The sequence below is a fragment of the Arvicola amphibius genome, chromosome 14, assembly GCF_903992535.2.
Source record: "Arvicola amphibius chromosome 14, mArvAmp1.2, whole genome shotgun sequence".
NCBI lineage: Eukaryota > Metazoa > Chordata > Mammalia > Rodentia > Cricetidae > Arvicola > Arvicola amphibius.
Genome location: NC_052060.1, coordinates 2102192 through 2118621, shown reverse-complemented (window position 1 = coordinate 2118621; position 16430 = coordinate 2102192). Strand labels below are relative to the sequence as shown.

The window sequence follows — 16430 nt, the reverse complement described above, 5'->3', positions numbered from 1 at the left end:
TGTACCCAAATTCAGAATAGCTACCAATTGTTTCACCCCTTCACCCCAACACCCTTGATCTTCAAATTCCAGGGATGGGGGTCAGATGAAGCATTTATTTCACAAAGACTGTACAAAATCCCTTATAAAACATGGGGTAGACACCACCTGGTTACCTCACTCTGCCCACATCAACTCCACATGAGAGGCAGATGCGGTTGGAAGTGTAAAGAGCAGTCTATACAAGGCAGGAGTTGAAGTGACAGGTACAAGTTCTGTCATTATATACACTATTTCACATATTTACAGGTATAAAGGAGCCAAGGGCAGGAGAGGGCTGAGTTCTGGCTCTGTTTTCATGTATAAAAAAGCACCAGTATCCTGGACTGGACACCCACTGCTACACAAACAGCAGGAGGGTCCAAAGCCTGATTGTCACCGACTGATATCCCGACTGGAGTCCCACAACTTGGTGTTGGGTGGCTCAGTCCGAAGGCAGGCGAAGAAAGGGTGCTGGAGGGCTTCACCTAAGGTCAGCCGCTTAGCAGGTTCATACTCTAGCATGCTTTCAATCAGATCGAAGAGCTGGTGGTGTTCCTCTGCCTCTGAGGTCAAATAGCGCTGGTGGAGGGCAGGAAGAAGGTAAACCGGGCTGCCTGACAAACTTTTATTATCTTTCTTTCCTTTTCATTCTCCTTCTAAGATAAGATCTCTACAGAGCCCAGCTGTTGTGGAACTATGCACTGCAGCTGCCTCAGCACCCCAAGTGCTGGAACTGTAAGTCTGTGCCACCATCCCTAGCTCTCTGCCTCCCCCACAGCCCTACCTTTCCTTTTGGGAAAAAGAACCAAGACTCGGTTTGCATGTGATTTGAATGCTACCTTACCACAACCACATTGTGACCAACCTACACTCATACTAGCACAGTGACTCCTTCACATTCATTCAAAGTTTTACTTGTATATCCTTGTTAACTTCATGAGTCTTCCTTAGTTCCACATGAAAGCATAAGCTCTTCAAAGTTGGCTTATTCTTTTCTGTCTGACCTTGATTTGGCTTGTGGTTGTCTCAAGATTAGGCTATCTAACCTCTTTTGCCTCTGCGAAACCATCCTCTCTTCTCTGTCCATTGTTGATCAAGTTTTCTTTCAGTTTTCCATACTCCCTGTCCTAACCTCCTGCTTATAAAATGCATTCGAGGGGCAGACTACCCTCAGAAGGAAGCAACCTTCAGAGTGTGGACAACATATACCCCTATCAGGGCTCACCCGCAGTGGTTTGCAGTTCTCACGCACGTAGCGCCCAGCTGATGTGTTCTCATCCCAATCCAGGCGGCCCCGATAAAAATATTTCTGTTTTCTAGAGGGGAAGGGGAAGTTATTGCATCAGAAGGTTCCCATTTTATAAAATGCTTTCCCGTTTAACCATGTGAAAGAAAGTGGGGGCGCGGGGATATCAAGGAAAGAAAATGATGTGCAACAGACAAACTCCATGGAGAGAAGGGCAAGCCCCTCCTGCTCAAGGTTCACCTTGTCTTTCGGATCATCCGAGAAGGGATAGGACCCAAGATCCTTTCCATCATGGCTAGATGTTCTCTGTTGTCATGGGTCTGGGAAACAAAGATAGATCTAATTATGGCACTCAGGAAGGAATGCTGGGGACTAGTTGCCAGATGGGCAATGTGGAGAGAGGACTGCCTATGTATGTCCTCAGCAGATCAAGAAAATGGGCAGAAGAATGCCAGGTGGCCCAGTGATATCCCCACCACTTACCTGGAAGAGGGTGAAGCCAACGTAGTACTCAAAGATGATACAGCCTATGCTCCACACATCACATGGCTGTGCCCAGCCCAACTCTGTGAGGTGAGGAGCAAGAGGTATTAAGATGCTTAGGACACTCTACCCTACATCACCTCACACTGGGCAGCCCTGAGCTCCCTTACCAAGGATGACCTCTGGGGCCCGGTAATGGCGGGTGGAGACAATGGTGCTATGGTGCTCATGGTCAAAGGTGGCACTGCCGAAGTCTACCACCCGCACAGCTGTGCTCTTCACACTGCGCTCGTCTCGCTTCTAGGAGCAAAGCAGATGGGATGAATCTCTGTCAGACCGAGATTCACAGACTGAGGAGCTTTGGAGTCTGAAAAATGTAGCCTTTCCCATATGCCCATGGAAATCTGGCTACTGGTATTTTGTTATTGTATGTTGAAAACAAGATTTCACTATGTGCCATGTCAGGGTTTGAACCTGCAGCAATCCTCCTGCCTCAGAGCCTCCCAAGTGCTGGGACTACAGGCTTGTGCCACCACACCAGCTGTTACAGCAGTACTTTAGAATAGGAAAGGAAGAAGACTAAGAAATGATTATGAAATAATATAGACGTCTCTAAGTCCTCAACGACTAAAGTGTCTGGTGGACTGTTTTGGAAATCTGTAATATGTAGCAGAAAGTAAGGAGGGGGGCTAGAGAGTTGGTTCAGTGGGTAAGAGCACTGGCTGCGCTTCCAGAGGTCCTGAGTTCAATTCCCAGCAACCACATGGCAGCTCACAACCATTTATGAGATCTGGTGCCCTCTTCTGGCCGGAATGTCTACCTGCAGGCAGAACACTATATACATAATAAAATCTACCAAAAAACAAAACAAAAACAAAAACAAAAACCAGTGAGGAGGCCCTTTAGCACTGAGACTCAAGCTGTCCAGCAAGTTTCTTTCCTATTACACAGAAACACACATCTGAAAAAGAGAGCATGGACACTTCCATCCTATCAGAAAACGTTCCAAATTGTCTTTCAATTTAAGTCTCCTTAAACTGTTCCCTTTCAATTTATTGGGGTACACTGGTTTTACCCAGTTGAAGCCAGACAGGGAGAAACTGGTCAAAGGGAGAACACAGCTAACCAGAAGCCAACTGGCCCAGTTGCCTGCCCCTTTGGCCAGAGGGCGGCCCTTGGCCATCTTACCTTCTCTAGGTTGTAGGTGAGTTCGTAGTCTGAATTCACAAACAGAATATTTTCAGGTTTGAGGTCCGTGTGTGTCAACTTGTTATCATGGAGGACTGCAGGGGAGAAGGCTAGATCAGGCTTGATCCAGGTGGCTAGTGCTAACTGCAGCAGCTGACCCCTGACTGAGTACCAAGGACAAAGCTGGAGGCAGGCCCAGACTTCACTGGGATTACTTTCTGCTCTGCAACTAAATGATATGCCTGGTCTGAGCTCTATCCTGAGTAATATAAAATATATAGTTCATCTGATGGAAAAGCAGCGTGCGCTAAAAGTGGGAGTTTTTATTTGGTCTTGATTTTGATCTATCAGACACTGCAAACTCAATTCTCTGCATCACTGCCGGGCGGTGGCAGTGCACGCCTTTAATCCCAGCACTCGGGAGGCAGAGAAAGGCGGATCTCTATGTTTGAGGACAGCCTGGTCTACAACAGCTAGTTCTAGGACAGGCTCCAAAGTTAACAGAGAAATCCTGTCTCGAAAAACCAAAACCAAACAAACAAACAAACAAACAAAAAAACAAAACAACAAAAAAAAACCAACCAAACAAACAAACCCAAACTGTATCACTGTGAAGACGCAGAGGAACAATTACTCTGCATTCCGAGGCTGGTACCTCAGATGAACGATTCAGTCTTCTTCCGTGTGCTTTGTGAGAGTGAAGAGCGCCATTACACAAACCTAAGACTCCAGCAAGAGGACTTGTGTGTTTTTGTGCTTGCTGTCCAGCACTTCTCCAAGAAAGAAGGGAGGAGGGAAAGACACTAAGGGCTGTGCTGTGAGTGTGGAGTGAGAGAACCAGTGATGGGCAAGGCATCAGTCAAGGAGTTCCGTCAGATGTCAGTCTCAGGTGTGCAGGTACACTGACTGGTTAGGGGCTGCCTAGCACACAAGTATACAGACCAAGTCTGATAGAAGGAAGTGCTGCCCCAGAGTCCGCCTCAGCCCACCCCACTCACACTTGACGGCCTGGCAGAGCTGGAAGGCCATGTGGCGCACTTGGTGGATGGGGTAGGGCAGGTAGTTGTTGTCTTTGAGGAAATCGAAGGTGCTAAGGCCCAGAAGCTCAAAGGAGATACACATGTGGCCATGGTAGTCAAACCAGTCAAACATCTGGACACAGAGGCTGGGAAAAGATAGGGGAAGTTGGATATCTAATATGCTCCCAATAGCCCACCACCCCACCAAAAGGAAGGACTGCACAGTTGTTGATTCCAGCTGTATAAAAACATGCCAGTTAATATCACTAACAAAGGCTAGGAATGTCGCTTACTTGGTAAAGCACCTACTTGGCATGCACAAGGCCCAAGGTTCCACCTGCAGCATTATACTTAATAGTTATGTTGACATGAACCTGCAATTTCAGCCCTGGGGAGGTGGAGGCAGGAGAATCATAAGATCAAGGTCACCCTCAACTGCATGAGTTTGAGGTTTGCCTGCACATTTTTAAGTGATGCCCTGTCACTTAAAACAAAACAAAACAAAACAAAAACCTCTACCTGCCAAACTCCCAAACATATTTTTGTATCATTTTGAGTAGTTCAAAACTTCTTGGCTGGACTGGGGCTGAAATTCAGAAGACAGCACTTGCCTGTTATGCAAGAACTCATGGTCAATCCCAACCCTCAAGGGAAAAAAAAAAACTATTTTTTAAACGAGGTGTGGTGATGCACTCCTACAGTCAGAGCACTCAGGAACTCAGAGGCAGGAGGATCACCATGAATTTGAAGACAGCTTGGGGTACGTAGTAAGACCCTGTGTCAAATAAACAAACGAGCTCCCCCACCCCTACTTGTTGAAGAGCTATTAACACCAAATTCCAAACAATCTGGGTTCTCAGTTAAGTCTGGATCTCACTGTAGCCCAGTCTGACCTAGAAATTTATATGTAGCCCACCCTGGTCTCAAATTAATAAGCCACTATATCCCAGCTCTAATGCCAGAAATTTACTATCAGTCACTGCGCTGACAGTAATATTTATATATTAATATTAGTAATATTTATATAATAGTTTATATTTACTGTTTTGTTAAATCTTATTTGGGCTGGGAACACAACTCAGTTGGTAAAGTACTTGCCTAGCATGTACAGAAGTTTAATACTTGATACCACATAAAACTAGGTGTGGTGGTACACTTCTATAATCCTAGGTGAAGGCTAGAGGATTAAGAATTCAAGTCTATCCTTGCCTTTGGCTACAAAACTGAGTAGAAACTAGCCTGGGCTACAATGAGATACTGCCCAAAAAACAAACAAAACAACCAAGCCTTTGCATCACAAGTTTATGCAATGCTTAGTCTATGAACTGTGTGGACCACATAGATGCCCACAGTCTCAGCAAAGGTCTAGAGCCTGCTACTCTTCAGTTAGCACTCAAGACCACTAAGGGTCTGCTACTACCAGCCCACTGCATTTAAAAATGTTATTTGTAATTAGGTGTGAGTTATGGACATGAGACTGCAGATTTCTGAGGAGACCAGAGATGCTAGATTTCTTGAGAGCTATGTTTTGTTTTGTTTTTTGAGACAGGGCTTCTCTGCATGGCCTTGGCTGTCCTGGAACTCACTCTGTAGGCCAGGCTGGCTGTGAACTGAGAGATCCGCCAGCCTTTGTCTCTGCTGGGATTAAATCATGTGCCACCACTGCCTGGCTCCTGTAAAGTTATTGTGAGTTTCTATATGGGCACTGGAAACTAAACTCGGGTCCTACCCAACGGCAGTATATACTCTTAACTACTGAGTGACCTCTCTAGCCCTAGTCTCAAACATCTGAGCCTCCTGCCTCAGTTTCCCGAACAAATTTTGTGTCTGTATGTTGTATTGGGGTTTGAATCTAGGACTTTGTAAGACAGTTGGCTGGCACTCCATCCCTGGGATACATCCCCAGCACCTTTTTCATTTGTGGGAAAAGGGTTACTAAATTCTCAGGCTTGCTCTGTAGCCCAGCCAGGCTTTGCGCTCCCAATCTGTCTTTTCCTCTCCCAGTGGCTAGGATTAGAAGCCTGCTCCACCAGTGGTGATGTTCATCACTGCCGGGGGCACGCCCAGACTGCAGAGCAATCTAAATGTGATAAAGACAAGCGGGGTGATTAAAGTGCCACAGGCCCATCCTACTGGTCTCCTACTCTTATATGATCAAAAACTGAATGGGTTGGGTGTGGTGGCAGACGGCTTTAATCTCAGCACTCAGGAAGCAGAGGCAGGAGGATTTCTGTAAGCTCAAGACCAGCCTGGTCTGTAAGGAGGTTTGAGGCCAGCAAGAACCACACAGAAAAACCATGTCTACAAAAGAAAGGAAGGAAGGAAGGAAGGAAGGAAGGGAGGGAGGGAGGGAGGGAGGGAGGGAGGGAGGGAGGGAGGGAGGGAGGAAGGAAGGAAAGAAGGAAGGGAGGAAAAGAAAAGAAAAGAAGGAAGGAAAAAAGAATGAACATGAAGGTCTATATTCTCCTGCCTGCCTAGCCCTGTCTGGAGTCTTCCTTCCTTCAGGAGGTGGAGCCCTTAGCTCCACACACACACGCCTTTGCTTGCTTACTTCTTATTGTCGGGGTCTTTCTCATTGATTTTCTCTAGCACGTTGATTTCTAGTCGGGCTGCTTCCTTGTACTTCTCCACATTCTTAATGATCTTCAGGGCAACTCTTGCTCCGCCCCTGTAGGTCAATAGGGGAGGCGTTTGTTGGGTTCAAGAACATCTCAGACTGACTAGGTCAGTGTAAGTACTAAGAAATTCTGTCTGTCTAAGCTACCAACAATTTGACGCCCTCATAATCTTCCATGCCTAACAGATGTGGAGTAAGCAGCAGGCCAGCGGTTACCTGCGATGGTCCACACACTGCACGACGCGGCCAAAGGTCCCTTCTCCTAAGGTGCTTACAATTTCATCTGAAACGAAAGAAAGCAGGGTCGGGGAGAGGGAGGGAGAAAAGGGGGAATGAGATGAGCTGGAAGGAAATAGGGCAGAGCAGCCTGGGGTGAGGAGATGAAGGAAGGGGAACAGACACAGATGGCTGCAGGGGAAGAAAACCCCTGTGTGACTCCCACCACCTTTAACCCAGGGGCCATGAGAGCTGGGAGCGGGCAACAGTCAATTCTCAACAGCAACTCAAACCACCCAGATGAGCAACACCACTGAGAAAAGGCAAAAGAGGCTGTGACTTGGGTTGGCATGGGACATTAGGATGACTATGGGACCATTACAGGCTATAGGAATGTTACGATTTGGCTTGTACATCGCTCTTGTAGCCAGTCCCCGACGTGGTAGATGAGGTGGCCCTCAGCGTCGTCCTCTACACTCTTGGCTCTCCGGCTGCTGTGCTGCTGTCGGGGGGGTGGGGGGGGTCGGAGCAAGCCAGGTGTCGGATCGGGGGCCGAAGGGAGTCAGGGTGGGTGGTAGAGGGGTCACCGGTCACAGGCGCCCAGCCAGGGGGGACAGACGATGATGGGGGACAGTGGAAGGGAACACGTCAGATGCGGTAAGGCGGATTGGTGTGAGAAGAGAGAGCGGCGCATAATCCCAAGTCCCCAAACCCAAATCAGGACAGGGAGAAGGCATGGGTAGAGCAGAAAACGTTGATGATGTTGCCAGTGTTACCCACAATCCCATGCTCTATGAAACACCCTTCTAGGCATATGCAGTCTTCCCCTGCCCCCCAACCCAAACTCGCCTGCTGAGGGGCCACAGAGCACAGGGCTTGGGAGATATAGGCCTTAAAAAAGCAAGGTCCTCATAAAAAAAATAGAGGCCTCTGGGCAAAGTAGCTGCTCCCAACACAAGCCCAGCTTATCACTTAGGCATAAATGCCTCATGCCCTTCTCTCTCCAAAGTAGATCTGGGGCCCCTCGAGAGTCAGAGAGCTCCCAAGAGGATAGGCACACTCAGTACACACTTCAATGTTCATGCTTCAAAGCATGAATGAGAATAAGGGGACTTTTTAATTACCAGAGTCCCTGAGGGACTGAAAAAGAATAGAGAGTTAAGGTCTGGGCTGGCACTCACTGAAGATGAACGGCTGAATGTGCGGCTACGTTTCCTCCGCCGTCTGTGCTTCCTCCGGCTGCTGCGCTGGCTTCGGTAACTGCTGTTCTCCCGATGGTACTCATAGGAATGCCTAAAGTCTGTGTCATAGTAGGCCTCTGCTCGATCCCGGCTATAGTCATTGTGTCTGTAGCTGCCGCAGTACCGACGATCATAAACCCGCCGGTCAGATGAGTGATCATCATAGCTGCTGTTGGGTAACAAACACCCGTAAGGTCCAGGCCACATTTCCTGTCACACCATGCAACAAGGTCCTATCTTAAAAGAAGAACCATAGGAATAACATGAGGAAGCACCTGCAGACATCCTCTGGGGGCTCCTCCTGTCTAACGAAACAGAACCAAGAACCCGCTTGCTCTCTAACGTTTCCGGATGAAATGTGGCCTTGCTCTAATCCAATCCACTCCTCTCCATACCACGGAATTATTTTATTTTTTTAATTTATTTTTATTTTATGTGCATTGGAGTTTTGCCTGCATGAATGTCTCTGTGGGTGCTGGGAATTGAACATGGGTCCACTGAAGAACAGTCAGTGCTCTTAAGCACTGAGCTATCTCTCCAGTCCCACCACTGAATTATTCAACCCCACAGACCTCACTTTAGCTATTAGTATATGGCATGCACTTCTTGCCACTGAAGACATTTCGACCACTGATTCTCATTTGTCCCACTAGGCCAGCTTAGGTGTCCCTTTCTCACAAGGCTCTCTGTGAATCAGGCATGGTGGCACACATCACTAATCCTAGGGCTCCAGCGGGGGAGGCAGGCATATCTGTGAGAGTTTTAGGCCAGACAGGGCTACACAGTGATACCCTGTCTCAGAACAGTGGGAAACGGGCTAAAGAGATAGCTCTTTCAGAGGACCTGGGTTCGATTTCTATCGCCCACAGGGAAGTTCACAACCATCTGTAACTTCAGTTCCAGGGGATTCCTTAACTTCCTTCTTCTGGTGCTGAGGGCACCAGGGACGCATGTAATGTAAGACAGATACGGAGGCAAAACACTCACTCACATAAAATTTAAGAAGGGGAAAAAGTAAGTTTTGTCTTAATTACACACATCCAGACCATTCCAACGAAACCTGGTGGGTGCAGCTTCCCTCCCTAAGTACTTCCTTTCCATCTGTCAAAAAAAAATTTTTTTTTTGACTGTTTCACTGGCTTCAAACTCGGTATGAAGTCCAAAGAAGACTTGAACTGATCCTGCCTTATTATCCCAAGTACTGGAAAAAAATATAATATAAATATATATAATAACTATATAACATATATATATATATATATATATGTATATGTATATGTATATGCCAGGAAGTGAACCAAGGACCAAATGCGTGTTAGGTACATGGTCTACCACAGAAGTACATACCTAGCCCCATGTCACTTTTGGCCAGCTGCTTAGCCCACTGGCTTCAGCATATAACCAGTCAACATTTATTGAATAAATGAAAAAACCTGTGACCTGGAACCAGTCTCTCTTCCCAAGGGCTCACCTTCGGGACCGAACGTGATAGCTGTCCTCCCTCCGCTGCCGCCTTGTCCGGTCGCTGCTACTTGACCAGGAGCGACTTCTTCTTCGCTTATGCTTTCGGCTCCGATAGTGTTCATGGTAACTCCCCCGGCTACCGCGCTCCGAGGAATGGTACCTTCGGGGATGAGGCATCTGGGAGGGAAGAAAAAGCAGAATGATAAGGACCAATCTGAGTGTTCAGAAACATTCTCTGGGACTGCAGACTTCTGGAGATACAAAGCTGTCTTCTTATGCTTTCTAGTACACAGATTTCTTTGTGTCTACAACTTTCCTTTACAGACTACACAACCACCTACAAATTCTGGCTGAAAAGTCGAGAAAGTCAAATTCAATCGCTCTACCTCAAGTGTGACTCCATGAAGACCTTCAGGTCTGAGCCACAGTTCGTGACAGGTGACAAGTATGTGACTGATAAATACTGCCACAGTCCATCTCTGCTGCAATCTATATGCAGCTGTGCCCTCTGGAGTTCTTCACAAGCAAACAAAATACAGCTTTAGTTTACACAACTGTTTTAGTTATTAACAACAAGCCTTACCCCCTCCTGCATTCCTCCATTAGTAGTAGCACAAGGGCAGGAATTCAGTTTGAGGGACCAGGGTGTGGTCCTATAAATGTCTCTCACACATCTGGCCAGATCTCTGACAAAGCTGTGGAACAGCACCACAAAGTGGCTGTCCATTTGTATCTTCCCTACCACCCCTGTATTTATAGGTAGAAAATAACTGGGTTTTCCCTCTTTTGACATTTCAAGACAGGGTTTTTTGGTAATTCTTGCCCTCCTAGAACTCTGTGTGGACCAGGCTGGCCTCGAACTCAAGAGAGCCACCTGCCTGTGCCTCCCAAATGTCTGTCTGTCTCTCTCTGTCTCCTCTCTCTCCCCCCCCCCCCCTGTGTGTGTGTGTGTGAAGTGTGACCTAACATATCCTAGGCTGTCCTCAATTTTTTTTTTTTTTTTTTGAGACAGGGTTTCTCTGTATCTTTGTCCTGGAACTAGCTATTGTAGACCAAGCTAGCCTCGAACTCACAGAGATCCGCCTCTCTCTGCCTCCTGAGTGCTGGGACTGATTAAAGGCGTGCGCCACTGCCACCACTACCCAGCTCGTCCTCAATTTTGCTGTGCTACCTAGGATGGCCTTGAACGCTGATCCTCCTACCTTCTCTTCCAAGAGAAAAACTTACAGAGCAGCCCCAGCACGTCTGGTTTTACACAGCTGGAGATCAACCAGGAGCTTCAAGCATGCCAGTGAGAACTGTCACATCAACTGAGCTACACCCCCAGCCTAATAACTAGTTTTTAACTAACATAACTAATAACTGGGCCTCCATTAAATAAAACTGGACTCTTAGGGTTCATAAGTAATTTTTCGGTCAAAGGGAAAAACCAGAGCAAAAGCACTCTTCCACTCCAGAAAAGAAAAGGACAAGCCCAATAGAATGAATCTCAGGTACAGTTTTGGCCCACGACCAAGAACGTGAGGTTTGCAGGTTTAACTCCAACATCTGGTTGCCATTCTGGGCCACTTCCTCCCAACCTCCTTAAAGTAAGAAAGGTGACCTACAGTGCATTGGCCTAAAGTGGCTGGCAAAACAAGCAGATGGAAGCAGGAGCCTTTCCCAGGTAACTCAATCTTGACTAACTTAATTAACATAAATGCCATCTCACTTTGGACACCCTATCAACAAAGTCACTTGGGTCCTTCCTAGAAAAGCGAATCCAGTCTACTTTCTCAACTCCTAAATCTTGCCTCCCCCTCTTTCTTACGCAAAAAACCCTGGCTAATTCCCCGGAGTCAAACTCTTCCTGTACACTTCTTGGTTCCAATTAAACCCTTGGTCCAACTTTTGCACGTCTGGGATCGCTCCTGTCCCTACCTCATCACTTCTACGGCTCCCTCCAAGTTTACTATAAGTCTCGTCGCTACATCGGAGCGGTCGGCCTCCCTCCCTCTAACCGCGCTACTACTCAGCTACTTCCAGAGCCCAACATTCCTAATTTTGCCTCATCCCGTCGCCGCCCGTCTGGTGGTAGCCATCTTTCAGAGGCCCCAAGGTCCGTCAGCCCGCGCGCTCACCGTTCTGGCGGCGAGGCCCGTGCGCTTGTCCCACAGGAAGTCCGTGATGGCGGCGGCACTGCGGCCGGAGTCCCGGCACCCCCGCGGCGACGAAGTGCGGCTCCACCCCCCAACCCGGGGCCCTGGGACCTCCCGCCCCGTTCCCGGGCTCTGCTCCAGTCCCGCCCGCCCGGGCTCCGTCCCCGCCCACAGGATCCGCTCGGCGCCTCTCGCACCGCCCCCTCCCGGGGCCCGATCCCTGCTCGGTCTCCGGCTCTGGCCTCTCCGCTCCGCCACCGCTGCCGTGAGCGGGAGCGCACGCACGCACGTACGCACGCACGTCCTGCGTCACTTCCCAGGCTCTGATGGGCTCCGCCCTCGCACACCCGGCCCTTTTCGGTGTACGCCTCCGGCTTCACCGGCACCCGCGCGAGTCCGTGAAGCTCTGGGAGCGCCTGTGGTTTCGGGTCGGGTGGCACTAGGAGCTTGCCACGTGTTTGTTGCCCTGTACTCATCCTTCCCCATCCCTCCTTCTTGCTCTTCACCTGAAGACATTTGTGGCTTATTTAATATTGGAGGTTTAAGGAAAGGAATGCTAATTACATTGTATCACTTAGGCAAAGGACTCCCGTGAGGCTTTATGAAGTCAGATACTTCAAACATAGCTTGAAAATACATCCTCCTGCTGCTCAAGGCCAGCAAGGAGAGGTCCCGCCTTGTCCTGCACAAAAGTCATTTATGTTTGGGGCAGTTGCGTGGCCAGGAAAGAAGGGGAGAACTGGGGACCATGATGTTTTAGCTAATTTGTATTAAGTGAAAATTTATTGAATCTTCTCTCTGTGTTTTTAGATTTACCTTAAATTATTTCTCTATACAAGATCTGAGTAAATTGGGAGCATGGGGACTTTGGGGGAGGATTGAAGTGGGGAGGGGAGAGGCAGGGAGGGGAGCAGAGAAAAATGCAGAGCTCAATAAATATCAATAAAAAATAAAATAAATTTATTATGTAAAAAATTATTTGTTGGAGCTGGAGAGATGAAGAGCATTGCCTGCTTTTCCAATGGTCCTGAGTTCAAATCCCAGTAACTACATGGTGGCTCATAACCATCTGTAATGAGGTCTGGTGCCCTCTTCTGGCCTGCAGGCATACACACAGACAGAATATTGTATACATAATAAATAAACAAAAATTTTTAATTATTTGTGTGTAACGGTATACGCACGTCAGTGCAGGTAGTCATGGTGGTCAGAAGAGGGCATCGGATGCCCTGGACCTGGAATTCTAGGCAGTTGTGAACTGTCCGATGTGGGTGCGAGGTTCTCCAGAAAAGCAGTTCGAACTCCTAAACACTGAGCCATCTCTCCAGCCCCAATTTACTAAATATTAAAAAAGAACAAGAAGTTAAGCATGGCAGCTAATGCCCATAATGCCAGCTCTTAGAAGGCTGAGGCAGGAGGATCTGAAAAATTTCAAGGCCAGTGTGAGATTGTCTGAGTAACAAACTAGCTCAGGGTGTGGATCAGTTGATGGAGTAGTTCCTATTATCCAGGATACCCTGGCTGGAGAGCCACACGGACAGTTTACATGTGATCAATCCCAGGACTTGGGAAGTAGAGGCAGGATAATCAGGGGCTCAAGGTTATCTTTGGCAGCCAGGCAGTAGTGGTGCACTCTTTTAATCCAAGCACTCGGGAGGCAGAGGCCAGCCTGGTCTACAAGAGCTAGTTCCAGGACAGGCTCCAAAACTACAGAGAAACCCTGTCTCAGGGGAGCGTGGGGGGGGGGGTATCTATCTTTGGCTATGTAATGAGTTTAAAGCTATCCTAGCGATACTTGAGACTGTCTAAAAACAAACTATTTACTTATCTAACTATCTAATCTATCTGAGGAGCTGGAGAGATAGCTCAGCAGTTAAGAGCACTGGCTGCCTCTCTAAAAGACCTGGGTTCATTTCCCAGCACACACATGGTAGCTCATATCAGCCTTGTAACTCCAGTTCCTGTACTTGAACATTCTTCAGGCTTCTTCAGGCATTGCATGTAGTATACAGATATATGTGCAGGCCAAAATACCCAGGCACATAAAAAATAAATATGTATGTTTTTAAAAACAGAAAGGAAAAAAACAACACTATATAAGGAGTTTGGAAATTGCCAGAAAGGAGAATTCTGAAGGAAAACAACCCTTGGTTAATAAGCATATTAAAGTTAAGGAAAATCAGAGAATAGTCAACTGGAGATTAGACTAATTAGCCAGAAATAGTTTAGAAATTCCCTATGTAAAAAGAGAGCCAGGCCTGATGGCTCACCCCTTTAATTCCAGCACTCTAGAAACAGAGGCAGGCAGATCTCCATGAGTTCAAGACTAGCATGATCTGCATGAGTTCGAAGATAGCCAGGGCCACATAAAAAGACCTATTTGAAAAGGTGTGTGTGTGCGCGTGCGTGCGCATGCAACGGATTTGGAAAAGCAGTTTAATTTTCTTCTCAGGGAGACATTTCCAGGTCATTTTCACCAAGCATTTACTGGTTTTCACTATGAGCCCAGCATTGTACCCAGCACAAGTCTGATGTTCTGAGGATTGAATGGGAGAGGACACAGACCTGTAAATAAATAATGGAGTCCGGGCATGAGAGCAGAGGCAGATGGATCTGTGTGAGTTCCAGACGTACTAGTCTACATTTGTGTTCCATGCCAGCCAAAGTTGTACACTAAGACCCTGTATCAAAACATGACAAGAACTGGTGTAAAGCGTGCTGCCCAGAGCTGGAGAGATGGCTCAGCAGTTACAAGCACTGACTAACCTTCCAGAGGATCTGGGCTCAATTCCCAGCACTCACCTGACAGCTCACAACTGTCTGTAACTCCAGGTCTAGGGGCCCTGACACCCTCACTCAGACATACATGCAAGCAAAACACCATTGTACATAAAATAAGAATAAATAGGTTATTTAAAAAAATAGTACTGCCCTATCTGCTCTCAGAAAGCTCTAGCCTAGCTAGGTGGTGGTGCACGCCCTTTAATCCCAGCACTCAGGAGGCAGAGGCAGGTGGATCTCTGTGAGTTCGAGGCCAGCCTGGTCTACAAGAGCTAGTTCCAGGGCTGGAGAGATGGCTCAGTGGTTAAGAGCATTGCCTGCTCTTCCTGAAGGTCTTGAGTTCAATTCCCAGCAACCACATGGTGGCTCACAACCATCTCTAATGAGGTCTGATGCCCTCTTCTGGCCCGCAGGCATACACACAGACAGAGTATTGTATACAAGATAAATAAACAATTAAAAAAAAAGGAAAAAGAAAGCTCTAGCCTAGACTGTGTGAGGGAAAAATAAGAATGTGAACACATTGTGTTTCCCAGAGGAGGTGAGGAGATGTGATGGGAATCAGCTGCTGGAAAGAGAACTGGAGGAAAATAACAAGCAGGAAAGTATTTCTAAAGGCCCAGAGACAGTGGGAGAAGATACTCCATCAACTGCTTCTTGGCTTTTAAGAAAAAGATGACTTGCTAGGTGTGGTAGCACATGCCTTTAACCCCAGCACTCAGGAGGCAGAGGTCAGTCTGTGAATTTAAGGTTAGCCCGGTCTACAGAGAGAGTTCCAGAACAGCCAGGAGTGTTACACAGAGAAACCCTCTCTTGGGGAAAAGAAGAAGGAGGAGGAAGAGGCGGAGGAAAAGGAGAAGGAGGAGGAGGAGGAGAAAAGACAGAAAACAAGAGAAAAAGAAAAGGAAAGAAAAGAAAAGAAAAGGACTATGAGAAGAGAAATTGCCAAGGACTGGAGAGATGGCTCAGTAGTTAAAAACACTGGTTGCCCTTCCAAATGACCCCGGTTCAAGTTGCAGAACCATGGTAGCTCACACCTGTCTGTAACTCTAGTTCCAGAAGATCTGATACCCTCATATAGACATACATGTAGACAAAACACTAATGCTCATAAAAATAAAATTTAAGAAAAAAGACAGGGTTGGGCTGGAGAGATGACTCAGTGGTTAAGAGCACTGGCTGCTCTTTCAGAGTTTGTGAGTTCAGTACCCAGCAATCACATGGTGGCTCATAACCATCTGTAATGAGATCTGGCACCCTCTTCTGGCATGTGGGCATACATGGAGGCAGAATGTTGTATACATAATAAGTAAATAAATATTTTTCTTAAAAAATGACAGGGCTGGAGAGATGGCTCAGAGGTTAAGAGCATTGCCTGCTCTTCCAAAGGACCTGAGTTCAATTCCCACCAATCACATGGTGGCTCACAACCATCTGTAATGGGGTCTGGTGCCCTCTTCTGGCCTGCAGGCATACACACAGACAGAATATTGTATACATAATAAACAAACAAACAAACATTAAAAAAAGACAGGGTTTTTCTGTGTAGCTTTTTTTTCCTGAACTCCATAGGCCAGGCTGGCCTTGAACTCACAGAGATCTGCCTGCCTCTGCCTCCTGAGTGCTGGGATTAAAGGTGTGTGCCACCACCATCTGGTGCTTAAGTATTTCTAAAATGGGGGGCCTTGAAAGGACTTTAAGCAAGTTGCACCATTCCATGTGGATTGTAGAAAGTTTACTTGCAGACTGAAAAAAATGAAGTTGTCTGGAAGAATTTGTTTAAGGCATCTATCTATCTATCTATCTATCTATCTATCTATCTATCTATCTATCTATCTATCATCGTGGAGGCATTCTCTCTGTGTAGCTCTGGCTGTACTTAGACTTTCTATATAGCCCAGGCCAGCCTCAAAATTACGGAGATCTACCTGCCTCTGCCATCCAGTGCTGGGATTAAAGGCGTGTGCCATCATGCCCAACAGATTTTGAAGATTATTAAAAACCTCTAAAACCAGG

The 16430-nt window shown here is 47.2% G+C and overlaps 1 protein-coding gene across 5 annotated transcripts; it reads right to left on the bottom strand.

The window, feature by feature from the left end:
* Window positions 1–75: 75 nt before the first annotated feature.
* On the bottom strand, window positions 76–11891 carry Clk2 (CDC like kinase 2). Of its 5 annotated transcripts, none has more exons than XM_038310806.1 (13): window positions 11616–11891; window positions 9503–9672; window positions 7972–8200; window positions 7205–7292; window positions 6791–6857; window positions 6509–6625; window positions 3937–4103; window positions 2939–3033; window positions 1921–2050; window positions 1751–1833; window positions 1508–1587; window positions 1247–1337; window positions 76–600 (listed from the first exon to the last, which is right to left on the bottom strand). In XM_038310806.1, the coding sequence occupies exons 2-13, from the start codon at window positions 9670–9672 to the stop codon at window positions 415–417; spliced, it is 1503 nt and encodes a 500-aa protein (XP_038166734.1). In that variant the 5' UTR covers window positions 11616–11891; the 3' UTR covers window positions 76–414. The 5 variants fall into 5 exon arrangements, with proteins under 5 accessions (XP_038166734.1, XP_038166735.1, XP_038166736.1 ...); XM_038310807.1 differs by having other exon boundaries at window positions 7205–7289; XM_038310808.1 differs by having other exon boundaries at window positions 7972–8197.
* Window positions 11892–16430: the final 4539 nt, after the last annotated feature.

Bases quoted from the DNA above. Each gene is read 5' to 3' on its own strand.
- Clk2 (XM_038310806.1), bottom strand. From the start codon at position 9,672: ATGCCTCATCCCCGAAGGTACCATTCCTCGGAGCGCGGTAGCCGGGGG. The intron at 8,201-9,502 runs GTGAGCCCTTGG...GTTACCCAACAG, and splicing joins TATCACGTTCGGTCCCGAAG to CAGCTATGATGATCACTCAT. The intron at 6,858-7,204 runs GTACAAGCCAAA...CTTTCGTTTCAG, and splicing joins GGACTGGCTACAAGAGCGAT to ATGAAATTGTAAGCACCTTA.